The 16,465-nt window shown below is 34.8% G+C and overlaps 3 protein-coding genes across 4 annotated transcripts; 1 reads left to right on the forward strand and 2 right to left on the reverse strand.

Annotated features, from left to right (window-relative positions):
• Nucleotides 1–2,365: 2,365 nt before the first annotated feature.
• On the reverse strand, nt 2,366–3,995 carry LOC113232519. Its single transcript, XM_026467276.1, has 3 exons — nt 3,560–3,995; nt 3,067–3,255; nt 2,366–2,792 (listed from the first exon to the last, which is right to left on the reverse strand). Exons 1-3 carry the CDS (start codon nt 3,951–3,953, stop codon nt 2,497–2,499), a joined length of 879 nt encoding a protein of 292 aa, XP_026323061.1. The 5' UTR covers nt 3,954–3,995; the 3' UTR covers nt 2,366–2,496.
• A 3,462-nt stretch (nt 3,996–7,457) lies between these two features.
• On the reverse strand, nt 7,458–8,934 carry LOC113232468. Of its 2 annotated transcripts, none has more exons than XM_026467208.1 (3): nt 8,673–8,934; nt 8,136–8,546; nt 7,458–7,840 (listed from the first exon to the last, which is right to left on the reverse strand). In XM_026467208.1, exons 1-3 carry the CDS (start codon nt 8,886–8,888, stop codon nt 7,697–7,699), a joined length of 771 nt encoding a protein of 256 aa, XP_026322993.1. In that variant the 5' UTR covers nt 8,889–8,934; the 3' UTR covers nt 7,458–7,696. The 2 variants fall into 2 exon arrangements, with proteins under 2 accessions (XP_026322993.1, XP_026322994.1); XM_026467209.1 differs by having other exon boundaries at nt 7,464–7,831; nt 8,673–8,933.
• A 5,740-nt stretch (nt 8,935–14,674) lies between these two features.
• Nucleotides 14,675–15,493, forward strand: LOC113232630. Its single transcript, XM_026467401.1, has one exon. The coding sequence runs from the start codon at nt 14,675–14,677 to the stop codon at nt 15,491–15,493; it is 819 nt and encodes a 272-aa protein (XP_026323186.1).
• Nucleotides 15,494–16,465: the final 972 nt, after the last annotated feature.

Consider the following 16,465-nt stretch of genomic DNA (forward strand, 5'->3'; position numbering starts at 1 on the left):
AAATTTATTTGGTAACAGTCTGTTTCTCTTTTTAATATTGTATTGCCTGCTTTTTTGCGAGGTAGGTACTTTAATATAATGGTTTTCAGTTAGGTTAATTCAAATGTTTCTAACTAGTTTTCTTTATTCTCATTAATACAAAGAGGCGACTGGAAACATGTAGAGCAAAAATTCGACTTAAATACGTGAGTTATCCGTTGTTTTAGTTAATATGTCAGAGTCTCACGGTGATTTTCTATTTAAAAAGATGAATTATTAAATTACAATAATTATCTTTTAACCGGCAAAGCAATAACCGGCTGATTGAGTTTGTCTAGGTCACTCGAAGTAAATTAACAAAAACTAGGTACGCCCCTAGGGATTAAATGATGCACGTTACTCCCGTTTGTAAGGCTATATTGACGTACTTTTAGAGCATGCGAATTGAAAAGTTTTACAATTACGCTTAGCAATAATTTTGAAACTAAATGAGGTTTAAAAAACCATGGGAATCAGCGAAACGAGACAACCCCGTATGAGGTTTAATAAACAGCTTATAAGCGGTAAATAAACTGCTTAAAAGCGGTAAATATACCGCTTTAAACGGTAAATAACTTATTGCTTCTTCTTCCTTTTGTTTTATTTCATTCTCCATATTTATGTCTTGCTGCATTTCTATACTTTTTTCATTTGTTTTTCCTTTAAGTAATGTTTTTATTTATTTTTAATTGATTTTCTTTTCCTTTGTCTTCAGTGGACCCACTTAACTTTATGTATTTGAGGATTGCTTGGATACTATATTTTTTTCGTATTTGATTTAACACTATGTAAATGTTTTTTTTCTCAAAACTTCACAATGAACGGGGTCATTTTTCAAGCGTTCACTATATTATTTTTTGTATTTCGGCATTCGTCATGGGTGCCATTTCTGCAAACAAAACTAGTTTCAGTTAAATACTTTTTTATTAATTTTATGCATGTTTCAGTTTGTTTGTTATTATAATTAATGTATATGCATCTTTATATTTTCTCAGTTTCGTAACATAACGAAACTGTTAACAATATCTGATAAATACTTACGTCAAACTTTTTTAAGCACCACATTTACTTTTGAATTGAAATCTCAATGAACTTAGGAATATGTATGTATGTATTAGTAGCCTTTGATAATAAATAAATATTCAGAAACACACTTTTTTAAGAAGTTCATGAAGAACAGTCGTTAATCACCTGATAAAAAATTATACAAAATACTTACCCAACTCAAACATTCAATTTCTTAGCCGTAACGAAACGGCAGTTGATGACAAATATTAAAACAGGGTTCAAATAGTGTTACCAATTTAAAAAAGAATAGTGTAGTCTTCTGAAATGCAGCAATTACTTTTAAAAGCTGTGTAACTAACGCTGAGTAACGAAATTTATTTATTTGCGACACTGAATGAAAATATTATATCCATGTAAATTATAAAGATATATTGAAGCAGCTTTTAGAAAATTGTTTATTATAACTTTAAGGGTAATCACAATCAAACTTTGGCAGTATAATTGCTTATAAATATAAGTTATCAATTGCAATGGATACAACGTCGCGGTAGGACATTTAAAAAAAGTATGAAGGGCGTTTCAACCATTTTTTTGACATTGAAAGTACTGAATATATTGTAAAATTTTACCCAAGAATTAAATATTTCATGGTTGGAAAGAACTAACGTGCCTTAAAAGATAAAGTTTTTAGTGTATGTTAAGAGACATGTAAATTTTAAAAAGGTAATTTTTTTCTGCGTTTGACCCAAATATAATATGAATAGGTAAACTGAAACGTTTTTTAGTCTCGCAACTTCCCCACAAGTATGGTGAATGTATGCAAATAGATGAAAAGTATTGTATGCGGTACGGGTAAAATTTAGGTTTCGAAGGAACCTAAATTAATGGCGTTGAAAAAAATGTAACAAAAATTTGTTAAACTATTTTGAAAAATGGATTAAATTAAAAAAAAATAGTCATTCTTATTTTTTCCGAGTTTTAACACAAACTTGACGTCGATGATTCTCAAAACTGGTAGAAAGTTTAAAAAAAATGAATAATGAAAAGTTGGCCTAAGTTGTCTAGAGAGTCTATGACTCTACTTCAAATAAACTCTGCGTCAAACTATTGCTATCCTTTATTTTCCGTCTGTATACTGTACACCGAGTATATACAGTATACAGAATGACAATTTTCTAAAAAAACAATCAATTTTTCAATATAGTTTAACAAATTTTTGCTTCATTTTTTTCAACTCTGTGATAGAGCAAAAGTTGAAAGGAAATGAAATTATACCAAAAATCGAAAAACAACAGCTCTTTATTGCATACAATAAATTATGAAATATCGTCAATAAATAACTTGCCCTAAACTCTAGCCGATTCGTGTGGAGCTTATGTACATTTCAGTGCCTGACACGTCATAGGTAAAAATCTAGAAGTGTCTTGGAATTTTCTTTCCTAACGTGCTATATGCTATTGAGGTAGACCTTTAATTGCTTGGTGATGATGAGGATGACGAGAGAGTTGATGAGATGGAAGCTACACTTGAGTAGCTCGGAGATTGGTTTGCAGTTGATGCGCTGTCGTTGGGGTAATAGCTATTATAGGCTATCTGTGAAGGATCCCAAACTCTAGCATAAGGACCTGAGCTTGCAGGTTCCCAAGCTGGTGACCCGTATGAGTCTTGAGGCGCTGCTGGCGTTGATGGAGGACCATACTGGGATGCAGGGGGCCCATATTGAGATGATAGGGCTGGAGCATCAGTTGGCATCATCATTGGCATTGCTGGAGGAAAATGTAAAAAAATATTAGCTTTTAGTCGATATTAAATATCGTTTATTTATATTTCAGAGTTCGTAACATCGCTTAATAAATGAGCGTTACAAATATACCTGAGCTATTCCACATTGTAAGAGGTAAAAAAATGTATGGAACTGACTGCTAATTTACGTTGGTTGGAAAGGCATTTAAAGCACGAGCCGTTTCCATAGTAATAAGTGCAAGAGGTTTTGTATATGATTTCCTTACTAAGTTATTCTCAGCATTAGGTCAAACTTACCTCCTTTCTTCATAACAAGGTTGTAGATTAGGAAACCAAGGACAAGCGTAATGGCTAGTTTGCTCAAGATCAGTGCCTTGATTGCCTTAATACCGATGATAGCCACCAGAATTGGCATGAGAGCCTTCATCTTCAGCTTTAGGAGAAGTAGTACTGGCAGCAGGAGCTTTTTCTTCAAAATGCCTCGGGCTGTAAATATGATTTTCATTATACACAGTACGTGTAACGTTTACAATCGATTCTTAATCTGAATTCAATATGTTGATATCTAAGTCTGTCTATTAAGTCTTATTTGGTAATTTATGTATACGTGAACTTTACAATATCATTTTCGCTCATGCTTACTTTTAATACCTGTTTTATTAAACTGTGTCTACTTTATTTTGCGTATACAATAATTTTTTTTAAATTATTTTTCAAGTGTTGTATGTCTTTCGTGTTTATTTTGAAAACTTTTATGAAGATATTAGTCTACTTAATAAATGACAAGTACCTTCTCCATTGTCATTTTTCTCCACAGGAAATTCCACATCAAATCCTCTATCAGCTCTATAAGACACCTCAGCATTCTGGAAAAGGAATTCAGGCAACTGTAACCTGAACTCATTTGAATTTAGAATTTTTCCAACGCGGTCAAAGATCACTATGTCAATGTTGTGTTCCTCAAACGCTCTCGCAGATTCCGAAGTCACTCCCAATTTTGTATCCAGGAAGGAGAGAACCTTCACTTTGAGACATGTCATAGGACTTTCAGCTTCGAAACAATCACTAATAACACTGTTGATTAGATCATCACTAGTTTGAATCCGAGCCGTTTCAATTTCATTGTCTTTCAGGGTGTATCCCTGTACCAAGACGATAGACGCGAGTACGAGTACACACTTCATGTTGGCTACACTGTCATTAGTCTAATTAAACGTACGGCCCGGCCGGTTAATCGAGAAACAATGATTTAATTTTTCATTGGGCTTGGTTTTTATATGGGTTCCTTTGGGCGGCAAAGCACGCCGCGTGAGCACGTGGCTTGAATATGAACGTCTTACATACTTGGCTAAACGTTTGTTTTCATAGAAAGTCCCGGTGAGAGTGACTGCAAGTTTTGGATTTAATATCAACGAAAATTTTATGAGTTTTTTACGTTGTTTGATATTTGTTTAGTTTATGATATACATACATAAGTGGATGAACTTCAGCGTTATGTAAAAAAAAGTTATAGGCTCTTTCAAATTGTCGTATATTTCCATAATTATACTGTTAACCATTTAACCTACGGTTATCTTTTATTTTTTTCACTACACAAATTTAGTGTAGATCCTCTATTTCTCTTGTTTGTTTTTTATTTATTTTACACAGTTTTACCTAATTAAATAATTTATTAAGAATTACAAGCAACTCCTGTGACCTCTCTACCTTCTTTGCCGTATTCCACTGTACATTTCTCTACCGGCTGTCTGCAATTGGAGAATCAATAAATCATCTTATTGCCTATGCAAGGCGACGCGACTCTCACCTTCCCCATGCCCATACCAATGTCTAATTGTTCTCTTGTATAGTTGTGAGTAAAAAAATATATGATCATTCACGTAACTGCTATAAAGCAGTTATTTCTTAAACTTGACAATACTTTGTAAAATATCTTTATTATTGATATCTTCATTCACTCACCTAGGCGGTAAAACTTCAAATTTCAGGTGCAATTTGATATACTGTGCTTGGCTTGCTCACCTTTGAATGAATACTTTAGTTACTTGTAATGGAGTAGTATCGTTACTATGGTCGTAATATAAGATAGATGATAAGAAAGCTGTAGGTTTTATTCTACGTCATGGATCTTCATTCAACATATTGCACAATCTTACAAAACTTATGTAAGTTATCACCGTTCTAGAAAGTGGTACGTGCTCTCGTTTGACAAAAACCTCTGTATCCAGAGCTCGATCTTGATTATGCAATAAGGGTTGGCACGGACCATTTTGTATTCATCGCTCGTTCCATTATTTGCATCTGCATCTATGTCCGGATTGTGAAATTACTGTTTCACTTCCGTCTGTGATCTAATGAAGTATTTAGCTTGACATTTTTAAATTAGATCAGTTACACTGATCTATTACACTGATAGCTAGTAGATAGATGGATAATCACGTAAAGATCCTAAGAGCTATGGATTGTTACATTCGTTATTTCAGCCGACATGTTCAAAAAGAAGATTTTAATTCATTAACCATATGTAATGAAAATATCATTTAGTTGCGAAATTCATACGAATTCGGAGAGTGTATGTATTATTTGTGTATATAAAGTTTGTCACACAAACATTAAATAATATAAGCTTATCCATCAATTGTTAAAGTGTTGTAAAAGTATAACAATTTAAACTGAAACAAACAAAAGTACCATAAGAATGTAAGATTACACATCTAAATGCTTCATTCACTCGTAAGTATCACCTAATAGACATCATATAAATCCATCGCACTTGCTAAAATCGTGACGGACATGTCAATGCTTTACCCCAATTATTTTCCTAAAGTGCTGTACATCAATACAAATTGATAAATTAACCTTTGCTAATGTCAAATCGTGTATTTATTCAATTTTCAACTTTATTTCAACCGTTCGAAAGTGATAAATGTTACCATTTTAATAACTGTTTTGTCAAAAGCATTTAACTATGTGTGTCTTGCAACTTTCATGCCATAAGCGATATAATAATCACCAGGTATGGGTGTCAATCCGTGATAATGTGTCGGTTGTAGGTCATGAGGATACGGAAGGCATGCCAGGCTGTCGCTATTCGCATCCTGAGTGTCCTTGTTGAATTACAATGAGGACTACCTCAGGGCTCGCTGTTTGGTCCCTTTGTATAAATTATTTTTGAATAATATTGACATACATTAGAAAATAGAGCATGGTGATATTTTCTCTGTTGAGTTTACACTTATTTATTTCAGGAAAGTACTAAAATAAGTAAAATATTTCGCCATTGATGTAGTTATAAGGTAATTTGTTAGAGTTGTTTGTAATTACGTGCAGTCATACTCAATATTGTGACGTCAAAGTGCACCATATACCTCCAGTATATTTTGTTTTATAAAGCTATGGTGTAGTTAACTTATTCCGTATATGACCTTTATTGTAATAATTTTTTTATATGTTGTTGTTTGTGTAAGGTACTCCATCTATTTAAAAAGTATTTTTTCGATACATGCATTCGATAATGGGTTACGGGAAATTTACTATAAATACTTCTGTACGTATTTAACTAAAAGAAAAAATGTTTTATATTTATAAAAAGTTGAGAATGGCTTTGATATTGCGGGAAATTGAGCTCTGCCTTCCAACTTCCAATTATAAGGCTTTCATACCACGTGAGATACATTGTAATGTTCAAACTGTCCAATCACAATGAGTTTTAGTTTTAATAAAATGATAATTAGTACCTAAGTACTGAATTCTTATCTTAATCAAAATGGACTAACAGCAAGTTAGAAAGTAACCTTACGTAGACATACTTAAGGTCACAATCACAACTGCACATGATTTTACAGATATTAAACTTTGGATTTTAGATTATTTGGCATAGAGCTAAATTTAAATTGTTGACTAAAATCGTTGTATGGGCTTTAAATAGTCAGGTTCAAATGTTATTGAAGAGTTGTGTTAAACCGTGATACAAGTTTCGCTCGAAGTTTTTATCATCCTGGTGACTTCGGAGCTCAGCGACTCATCCAGGCCTTCTAGACAATCGTTCTTATCACTATGCAATCACTCGTTCTTTGTAGCGCACCCAGCCTTACAATGAAAAGCGTCTGAGGAATTTGAATCCCTTTCATCGTTTTTATATTCATAGCACATTCCCTTGGCCGATAGAAAGTGCTATTAACATATGGCGGCAACACCTATTTAGTCGACATTTTATTCTAAATCCATCCGGAAGTGTCACTCATTAATGTATAGCTTTCTATTGTTTACTTCTGACCCTTAGTTCCGTATTGGAATGTAATTTTTGTATTTCCAATGTTGCTCGGAACTAAGATACTTTTCCATGAAAGATAATAAGATACTTCAGAATATGAACTATTTTATCTCCCTCCATTTCGAATTACCTAAGTATATATTACTGAGTTTCGCTCTATTTGGTACAGTCACTAACTACTGCTTATTTGGTATAATCTGACTCTTATATTGTAAATCAGTTATTTAAAAAATAATTGCATGTTTTCTTATTCTGTATGCACGAGCCTACATTTTTTTACACTTTATTTTGAAAAGTGTGAGCCGAATGTATTATTATTTTTATTTATTTATCTATATTTTGATATCATAAAAAGGGGGTAGTTACAAACGCCAATTAACTCAATGACTTTTTATTTATAAAACAAAATATAAATTATTTAACAATCACACATCACAATCATACAAGTCTCACACGCAGTATTTTATTTAAATAAATAGTTGCATTACATAGTATTTACACGCGTAGTTTCAATGAAACATTTTCTATTTGGTTTGAATCCATTCATGGTGCAAATCCATCATTTTGAATCGGCAGCCAATGTGGAATAGGTTAGGTTTTTCCTTTTTTTTTAAATCGGGCAGTGGTCGTTTCTATATTCGATCGGTTTAAAATTTACTGATACGCGTTGTAAGCGAGTTCTTGAGCGGTATCTTGAGGTTCAGCATCTCTTCGGCGACGAGTAGCAGCATAGGCAGCATCCCAAGGACCGTGGGCAGCGATTTGCGGGTGTGTGTTGTCAGCCGCGATCTGGGTAAACTATAATGTTAGGATAATAGGTCGGTGTGAAGAAATGTTAGTTTAAGCTCTGACATTTGCAAGGTTTCGTGACAATTCCAAAGTGCGTTTGTGCCTTGCAAGTGTTTTACAGCTGTGGAAACATCGTTATAAACTGAGTTGTGCAATAGATTTTGAACGTTTTGTGCAACAAAAGACACTACATACTCTGAGGTTGTCCTAAGAGTTTCTAGATGTGAAGTAATTGGGATTACGGTCATGTCACGTACAAAGTGCTATTCTGAATATGTAAAATTTATTTAAAATTTCATCTCACCTTCTTGCAAAGCTGAAAGATTGCCAAAGCGACGGACACGACGAATGAGAAGAAAGACAGCTGAAGAGCGTTCCAGGCTTTCAAACCGAGGACTCCGATAGCCAGAGGAATGAGAGTCATAGCCTTCAAAAGTACGAACACGAGGATAGGAACAATTATCTTCTTAAGCTTAGCCTTGCGGGCTTCGCCAACAGAACGGGCACCATCCTTGTTGAACTTGATGTTAAGGCTCAATTCATCATTGTCTAGGTTTCTAGGGCTGACAGTGATTTTGGAGTCGACAAGAGGTAGCTGGAAGGTGACATCGTGCGACTGGATAAAGTTCTCAACGCTGTCGAAGAAGTCACCCTGGGAACGGCCTGTTACTTCATTTCCGGCACCATTTGTGGTAACTTCAACGGTTTCTGAGATCTGGAAGAAACATTATATTCTTAGCAGGTAGTAGTTTTATTTTAGTTATAAGTGATAATGGTTATATGGCAAAAAGAAAATAGTTCTCAAATAGAAAGTATTTTAAATCCCAAAAAAATTGTGTACCTGGAAAGTGTCCTTTTTGAAAATGGAGTCCAGCAAAGACATGACCTTGTACTTGATGCAAGCGGTAGGGTCAGAACCTTCAGCACATCCAGATCTCATTTCCTCGACCATGCCATCCATGGGAGTTCCTTTCCAGAAGGCATTTTTAGTAGGCTGAGCTACTGCGCTGCCGAAAAGGGCCAAAGCCAAAATATACACAATTTTACTGGACACCATTTTGACTGCTTCAGGTCTTCACTGGCCGATGGTCGAGAACTCAATGATGCTTCTGTCAAGGACTTGCTGGTTTTTATACAGCTATTTCAAATTCAGTACAGTGTATACTGTTCCGGTACGCATTGTCTCACACCGTATGCCCCTACGACGGAGTTACGACTTCTTGAAACTACGTAGCCTTAAAGTGTAAGGGAAAGCTATTTGATACAAATCCTCTTCAATTGCTTACAAATAAAACGTCTTAAGTGTGAATTGGAATGTTCATACTTAGGACATTTTGAAACGAAGACATCCAGGCGCCTTTTCTGTTGTTTGTGACACCTTACCCTGATTCGGAGACGCGTGCTCCAGATCCAATACCTCTTTCGCACGTATCGAGAACGTTATAAGAGTAAGTGAGAGGTGTAATGTTGTGAAGTGCTACACGTGTTTGATATGGAAGAGCAGACGCGATACACGCACGCCTTTGCATACGTAATAGCTTCTAAATCGTTATCATTGAACTTGTGGGTGCAAAGATTAAGATAGCAATGTCACAGATGTTGTGGAGATACCTGAAGTTTATGTTTTGTATGATATTAAGTATAGCTTGTAAATAACAGTGAGCATGACGCATTCATGCTCGCGAAACACTTATTGTAGTCTCATTGTATCAGAATATCTTCACGGCCTTTAAATCATCAGCCAGTACTGTTATAAGGAGAGATGTACTCAGTAGTAGTCAGGTCTCCTTCCTTTTGTAGGATTATTAGGTGCTATCTTATAATTAGGAAGATGCTGCTGCGTCTTTCGGATTTATTTCTTACTCGCTCAAGACCACGGCAATTTCCGAAAAATAAAGTTGGTTATTTATCGAGTTCTTAGGTTTTCGCGATTGTTACACGTAGGAAATGAAACTGTTTTTCCGGATTTGAATAGCGTATATTTGTTTTTTCAAACAAACCGACGTTACAATACAGTCAATCGTGACCATGGAACCTGTAAAGGGCCCGAAACGTTGGTAGTTTTAGTTGGTTGGTTTTTTAATTGGCAGTTGACGGTTCATTTGATAGAAAGTGAAAGCCCTGAAAAATCCTTGAATGACAAAAGCATTTACTGCCTGGGAATAAAGATATTTAGTCCTAGAGCTCGGCACAGGCTTCCTCTCACAATCCGGACTGGGAACTCCACAGACACATTATTAAATAGCTTTGCAGATGTGTGCAGGTTTCCTTAAGGTGTTTTTTTTCACCGAAAAGCTTATGGTTAATTTCAAATTAAAATTAGCATACAAATTCCGAAGTCTCCTGGTTTTCTAGTGATGGCGCTGCGCTGAATGATTCTTTAGTTGTTTTGCAGTAGAGACAGGCTGGGCCGTGGTATCTACCTACCATTTCGTTACGAATAATAGCACATAGTACGTAACATGTTTGTGCACGATATTTCCCTGTATATTTCAGATGTAAGTTAATAAGTTAGCAAAGAATTTAGGAGCAGTAGAGCTCCTTGTGAAAGAGGTCGTCCAGAGAAATACTGAAATATTACGTATTTCTGCCGCCAAGCAGTATATGAGTATTACTGCGTTCCGGTTTGATAGGCTAAGGGTGCTGGTCAAATTACACTACTCAACTTGTCTCAGTGTGACGGTCGCAGTGGCAGTACCCCTACTAAGTGGCACTGCAACTGTTATGGATAGGCGTGTCGCTTACCACCAGGCGCACGACTTGTTCGTCCCTTCACTTGGTATTATAAAAAAAAGAATATTTTTAAAAGTTAATTTTAAATTATAATAGCGTAATCACAGAATGCTAAATATTGCTTTATATAGATTTTTAGTGGTGCAATAGACTAGGTGGCAAGACGCTTCCTTGCTGCGCAAGAGATTTAGTTTCGATTTCCACTGTGTGCTTTTTTCAAAATATCATGTTTTTGAAAGATGAAAATGACATTGTGATGAAACTTGCGTTTCGGTGGTTTATAACCTGTTCAGACTGTTCTCTTTTTAGACCCATACGAAACCTAAGCAGTGATATATAGGTACACACATCAGCACATTTAGCGGAACACTAGTTATATTCCTAAAATCAGCAGTGTTTTTTCAAAAGTCTGGTCGAATAAATGTTACTTTTTAATTTTACGTCTAATTTGAAAATAAAAAGTAGTCCACTGGCATGTCAAAATGAATGAAAAATAAACTTCTTGCTATGCTATACAGTTTTGTCGAATGGTTCGTGGTAATTTCGCGTTAATTAATTAATTAGTTCATAAACTTTTAAAGCTTTATTTATTTGAAAAAGATTTAATCATCATAATTTTTAAATTTTCAGCCGTTCCTGCATTGACACAAAATTTAAAAAATGCATTATATTTAATTTCGATTGTTTTCAATGAAAACCGAGTAAATCGCGTATGTTTTTTCAAACAAACCAACGTTTCGGATTCAGGCCCCATAGTCACGACTGAATACTTAATGTTACTTTATGTCTAATTATTATTTATTTAAAAAAGACGTTACTATTAACCGACTTCAAAAAAAGTTTCTTCGGTTGTATTTCTTTACTTTGTGTGCATGTTACGCGATTATTCCGATATAATTTGTAAACCGATTTCGACGACTCCTTTTTTCTTGGAAAGAGAGTTCCTCAGTAGTGTTTTCATTCAAATTTGAAAAGAATATTCCACCTGTAAGGGTGCTAAATTAAGGGATAAAACAGGTTTATTCGATTTCATCCATGTTTCGTTAACTGACTTCCATAAAACTTGGCAAATAGATGTAATTCCACAAACTTTTGAGGTCGACTTTTTATATAAAAAAAGTTATAATTATTATATAATCTCACTTTGTTTTTGTTCCGCTAAATTTGCTAGTGTGCTTATTTGAGTGGAAACTGTATTTTTTCACTGTTCATATGCCGCCGTATACAATCTAATTATGAAACCAATAAAGCATACAGTGTGATAGTAGACGGGCCTATTTCTGATCCGGTGCGAGTTGGTCCTCGGAATACCAATGTGAGAAGTTCCGTCATGGGAGAAAGTGCCGCCATTAATTATATATGAGTTCCATGGTGCTGGGGGATTGTGTTTAAATTTTGAACTAGATGGCGAGTAGAATTCATTGTGGCATTTTTTTTTGTAGAAATATGTTCGTCAATTTGTTTCGTCTTGGTTTGATGACGCCACATGTTATCATGCGTCGAAAATGCTTTTATGAAAGTCTTTGAAATAATATGTGACTGCCTCCGTGGCCGAACGGTTACAATACTGGACTGCCACGCAGAGATCCCGGGCTCGATTCCCAGGCCCGGAGAAATATTTATTTCTCTAGCGAGTAGAACACGTGATACAATTTGTGGTTGTCTATGTGTGTGTCCATAGCACCCTCGATACAGGATTCCTAGTGCATGGTTATGAGTGGGTGCGCGTTAAAAATCTCACAACAAACACTTGGAGCACTGATCTTCCTTAATAAACTCAAAAGTCAAAGTCGAATAATCTTTATTTCATAGGTAAGCAAATTACACTTGAAATCGTAATAATTGATTAAACGGTGCTGCGCATGCGTAAGGCTGATTCCCCTGAGAATTGGGGTTCCTGTTTGTAAATTATATTATAATACGAACCTCGTGAAACAAATTATATTTATATGAAATTTACAACTCCTATTTAATGCCGGGTGCGTTTTTCGCTTGCTTGCATTGGCTGTGTCACGACTTAGAAATCTGCCTTCCGCGCAAAGGCATTCACAAGTTTTCCGCTTTGCGTTGCGGAGAGACTTGCGCGCATGCGCGGTGCCATGTCTTTGTTTTGGTTTTAATGGACGCGTAGACGCTGCTGCTCTGTGATTGGCCAGTGGTGCTGTCCTCCGCAAACGTTCCCTGTTGCTTGCGCGGAAATATCAAACATGCTAGATATCAAACACACGCAATGCAAAGAAATCCAATTCAAAGCAAGCGGCCGGCGCAAGCGGTCGACTCGTGAACAATCCTACCTACGCGCACAAGACAGATCTTTGCGTTGCGAAACGAGTCACGCAAGCAAGCGATATAAAAGTATTAAAAAAAGTTATCGATTAATTTCGTTCGTAAAGATTCGTGACGTGTGACTGTCGCCCGTGACAGGACGAACAAGTCGTATGGCCTGGTGGTAAGCGACTTGCCAGTCCATAACAGTTGCAGTGCCGCTCAAAGGTCACTGCCGTTGCACTCGTCACTCTGAGACATAAGTTGAAAAGTCTCATGTGCCTATAATTTCACCAGCACCAATACTCTTCAAATCCGGATAATGTGGCAGTACTTGCCTGGACAAATTCTTATACAAAGAGCTTGCTACCAAAGGACACGAAACGTTGGTTTTAAAAAAAAAACAAATATACGCGTATCCGGAAAAACAATTTCATTTCCTATGTGTAACAATCGCGAAAACCTAAGAATTCGATAAATAGTTTTATTTTAATTGTTCGTTACAATATTCTAACGACAGTTTTATTGACACGTAGAGAATAAAATTGTACGATTATGAATATAATCTTTAATTTTACATATTTTGAGTTACAACGCTATTGCAATATTAGTGAGATATAGTTCACATAAACGCCTAGTGTAAATTATAATGAAAATATAGTATTCAAATTTAGCGCTATATACATATATATATCCATAGTGTTCTAAAAAAATATATTTATTTATTGCATCATGTACAGATAATGGTATCTCATATAAACATGGACCCTGTTAGGGTATTGCCATTTAAATACTAATTTTATATTATAACAAACCAGTGGAGTAATTTCACATAAATTGAATATATATCATAAATATATATAATTTCTTGCTTAATGGTATTATATACTTAATTAACAATTTTATACTTTAATAAAAAGTCTATTAACTACTGTAATAAAATCCAAATATGCATTATCACTTAAAAATTACTAAATATGTACGCATATTAGAAGTATGTGGTTCGTGAGAGACAGAAAGAACATTTCTGGCAAGAACTCTTCTATTCAGTAATCTTTAGAAACGAGTAACAAACTTGTTTTTAAAAGGTGTACATTTGTTCTCTATTTTCAATATGTCTGGTATTTTATTATATATAAATATTTCTATACATTTCTAGATTGGGTGTAGGGAGGGATAATTTAAGTTTACGGCGAAAACTTTCAACTGGTTCAAAAATGGACATGTGTATTCTAGCAAACATTCAAGGATATCTATTGATGGTAGAGTAAGGTGGTTTAGTTTTGTAAAATGAGGTCTGAATAAAAAATTATTAAAAAATCTCGGCTGTGTTTTTCATACAAAACTTAGGGCATACTTGTTTGGACCTGATTTAGTACACTTCATTGTTGTACATTGGAATTAAGCACTTTTCCCATATATGTTACACAAAGAGAAGCAGATCTATTGATTGTTTTAACTTGAAACATAGTCAACATAAGCAAGTAACCTCGAACATACATGACGATATCATTTTAAAAGATCTCTTATCTAATCACAAAAAAGCTACTTAACGAAACACGTTTACCCAACCAAAGTCAACAATCTCAATGCAAACTGCATACAAGCCCACGCTAAATAGGTGCTCAGTCACTCATCATAAATTCATTGCCATGCCACGGAAGCTACTGACCAAAACCAGCGATCTAACTAAGGAGTGAAGCCCACACTTGGCATTCGAGCACCTAATATTGTTATAGAAACTTAGTTCAACCACCGACACCAGTTAGAGTGGACTTGTGAAAAAAAAAAAATAGGATCAGTGAAAACGTTTTCCAATTTCCACAACCATATTTGTCTAAAACTATGTCAAAGTTATCCGTGACCAACTTTTCTAATCGTGCTGGGAGTCCGTACAAAAAAGGCGAAGAAAAATCAATAACACATGAAGAAGTGCTTGAGAAAACTCATCTAGAAAAACAGAAGGCAAAACAAAATATATTATTAAATAAAGTGAATAAAAAGACAGCTGAATATAAAGAAAATAAACCTAGCTCTGGTGTTTTTACTGAAGTTGTTACACACGGTGCTTTTACTATTAAAGTCAATGAGAAAGATAAACCAAAAGCTGAAACTGCGACTCCAGCAGCAAAAAGTGGAAATGGGAATAATAATTCAAAGTCGTTATTGGGATTTCCTTCATCAGCAAATGATTTAGCTCTAGACGCAAAATCAGACTTGGAATCCGATGTAAACGTTTCAAAGGAAGTAAAAGAAAAAGTGATTAAAAAGCTTTTTATGCTTGCTCAAATGGTACAGCACGTCTACGAATCAAAAGTCAGGATAATGACAGAATATGACAAATTCAAAGAGTTACAACTTAAAAATGAATCTAGACGAGAGAGAGAACATTCCGAACAATTGTATAAATTGAATATGAATTTTCAAAACGAAGTAGTGCAGTCAATACAGAGGTTGAAAAGTGAGTTGGATATTTCGCGCCATGTTATGAAGGAGAACGTACAATTACAATTGAAGGGAAATAACAGTTCTGTGTGTTTTAGCACGTCAACGGACGATGCAAATGATTCCGATGCTGTTGATAAAATCATTGACAAAAGTGAGGCCAATGACGTCAGAGAGAATAATAATGGTGACATAAATGATGACGCAATTGTTACTTAAACGTGTTTTTTCATTGTGAATTCTAGTTGTTTTGTAATCTACGTTTATTTTTGTTGATAAATGTTTTTAAGCAGTAAGTGATAGTTTTGTGTATAATAAATTAGTTTTTCTACTCGACTCAAGTAAGTTTAATTAACTTCATATGTACGGTGGGCATGGCTATCTATAGAATTAATTTTTTTTTAAATATCTATATACGTAGGGTTTATATTTGCAGGTTTAAAAAAGTGACACATAGTGCAGTTTCAAGTGTGACCTTGACTTCCAGTAATCCATACAAAAATGTTTCGACGAAATGTTACGAAGAGTTAAATTTAAAAATTGCGTAAATTTGCAAAAGTGTTTGCTTTTGTAAGTACATTTTTTAATTGTAGAAAAAACTGTGCTAAAAGGTTTCGGCAAAATTAAAAATAATCCTGCACAATAAGCATGTAAAAAAATTGGGAATAAAATCATAATTTCTTCATAATTTTGTCTAATTTAATTATTTGATTAAATTAATCTAATTAATTAAATTCTTGACTTATGTCCAACAAATAATCGTAACCAAGTATTTTAATTTAAATGTTCTAACGTGTTAAACCAAATAATTTACATACTAGTTGAACCAAATACACTGTAATAACCATTTTGAGCAATGACGGTTAAAAAGGCAAATTTCAATTTCTATTATTATTGAAATATAATTTATTAGAACAACTGCAGCAAAAAAGTCCCAGAACTTGAGAGATGTTGGAATTATTTAGTATTTGATCTTGGGGCCATGGCTTAATTAAAGCCAGTCTTGATAACAACTACGACTAAGAGGGTTTCCGAAACGTTTCGCTTCCAGCACGAATGCAGAATGTGTACGCTCGATACGAACCGACAGAACCTCTAGGTCTAGAATCCGAGTACTTGACCGTGGCCGATAATGCCATCGTCGGGGAATATCGCCTCTTCCATTTCAAGGTACGTTCTGCTTCTACTATA

Source organism: Hyposmocoma kahamanoa, unplaced genomic scaffold (genome assembly GCF_003589595.1).
Source record: "Hyposmocoma kahamanoa isolate Upper Pololo Valley unplaced genomic scaffold, ASM358959v1 76, whole genome shotgun sequence".
Taxonomy (NCBI): domain Eukaryota; kingdom Metazoa; phylum Arthropoda; class Insecta; order Lepidoptera; family Cosmopterigidae; genus Hyposmocoma; species Hyposmocoma kahamanoa.

What these genes read in the sequence shown, in the direction of transcription:
- LOC113232519 (XM_026467276.1), bottom strand. Translation starts at nt 3,953, where the DNA reads ATGAAGTGTGTACTCGTACTCGCGTCTATCGTCTTGGTACAGGGATAC. An exon ending in GAAAAATGACAATGGAGAAG is followed by an intron (nt 3,256 to 3,559) that starts GTACTTGTCATT and finishes TCATATTTACAG; the next exon opens with CCCGAGGCATTTTGAAGAAA. An exon ending in CCTTGTTATGAAGAAAGGAG is followed by an intron (nt 2,793 to 3,066) that starts GTAAGTTTGACC and finishes ATTTTCCTCCAG; the next exon opens with CAATGCCAATGATGATGCCA.
- LOC113232468 (XM_026467208.1), bottom strand. Translation starts at nt 8,888, where the DNA reads ATGGTGTCCAGTAAAATTGTGTATATTTTGGCTTTGGCCCTTTTCGGC. An exon ending in TCAAAAAGGACACTTTCCAG is followed by an intron (nt 8,547 to 8,672) that starts GTACACAATTTT and finishes TGTTTCTTCCAG; the next exon opens with ATCTCAGAAACCGTTGAAGT. An exon ending in TCTTTCAGCTTTGCAAGAAG is followed by an intron (nt 7,841 to 8,135) that starts GTGAGATGAAAT and finishes CTAACATTATAG; the next exon opens with TTTACCCAGATCGCGGCTGA.
- LOC113232630 (XM_026467401.1), top strand. Translation starts at nt 14,675, where the DNA reads ATGTCAAAGTTATCCGTGACCAACTTTTCTAATCGTGCTGGGAGTCCG.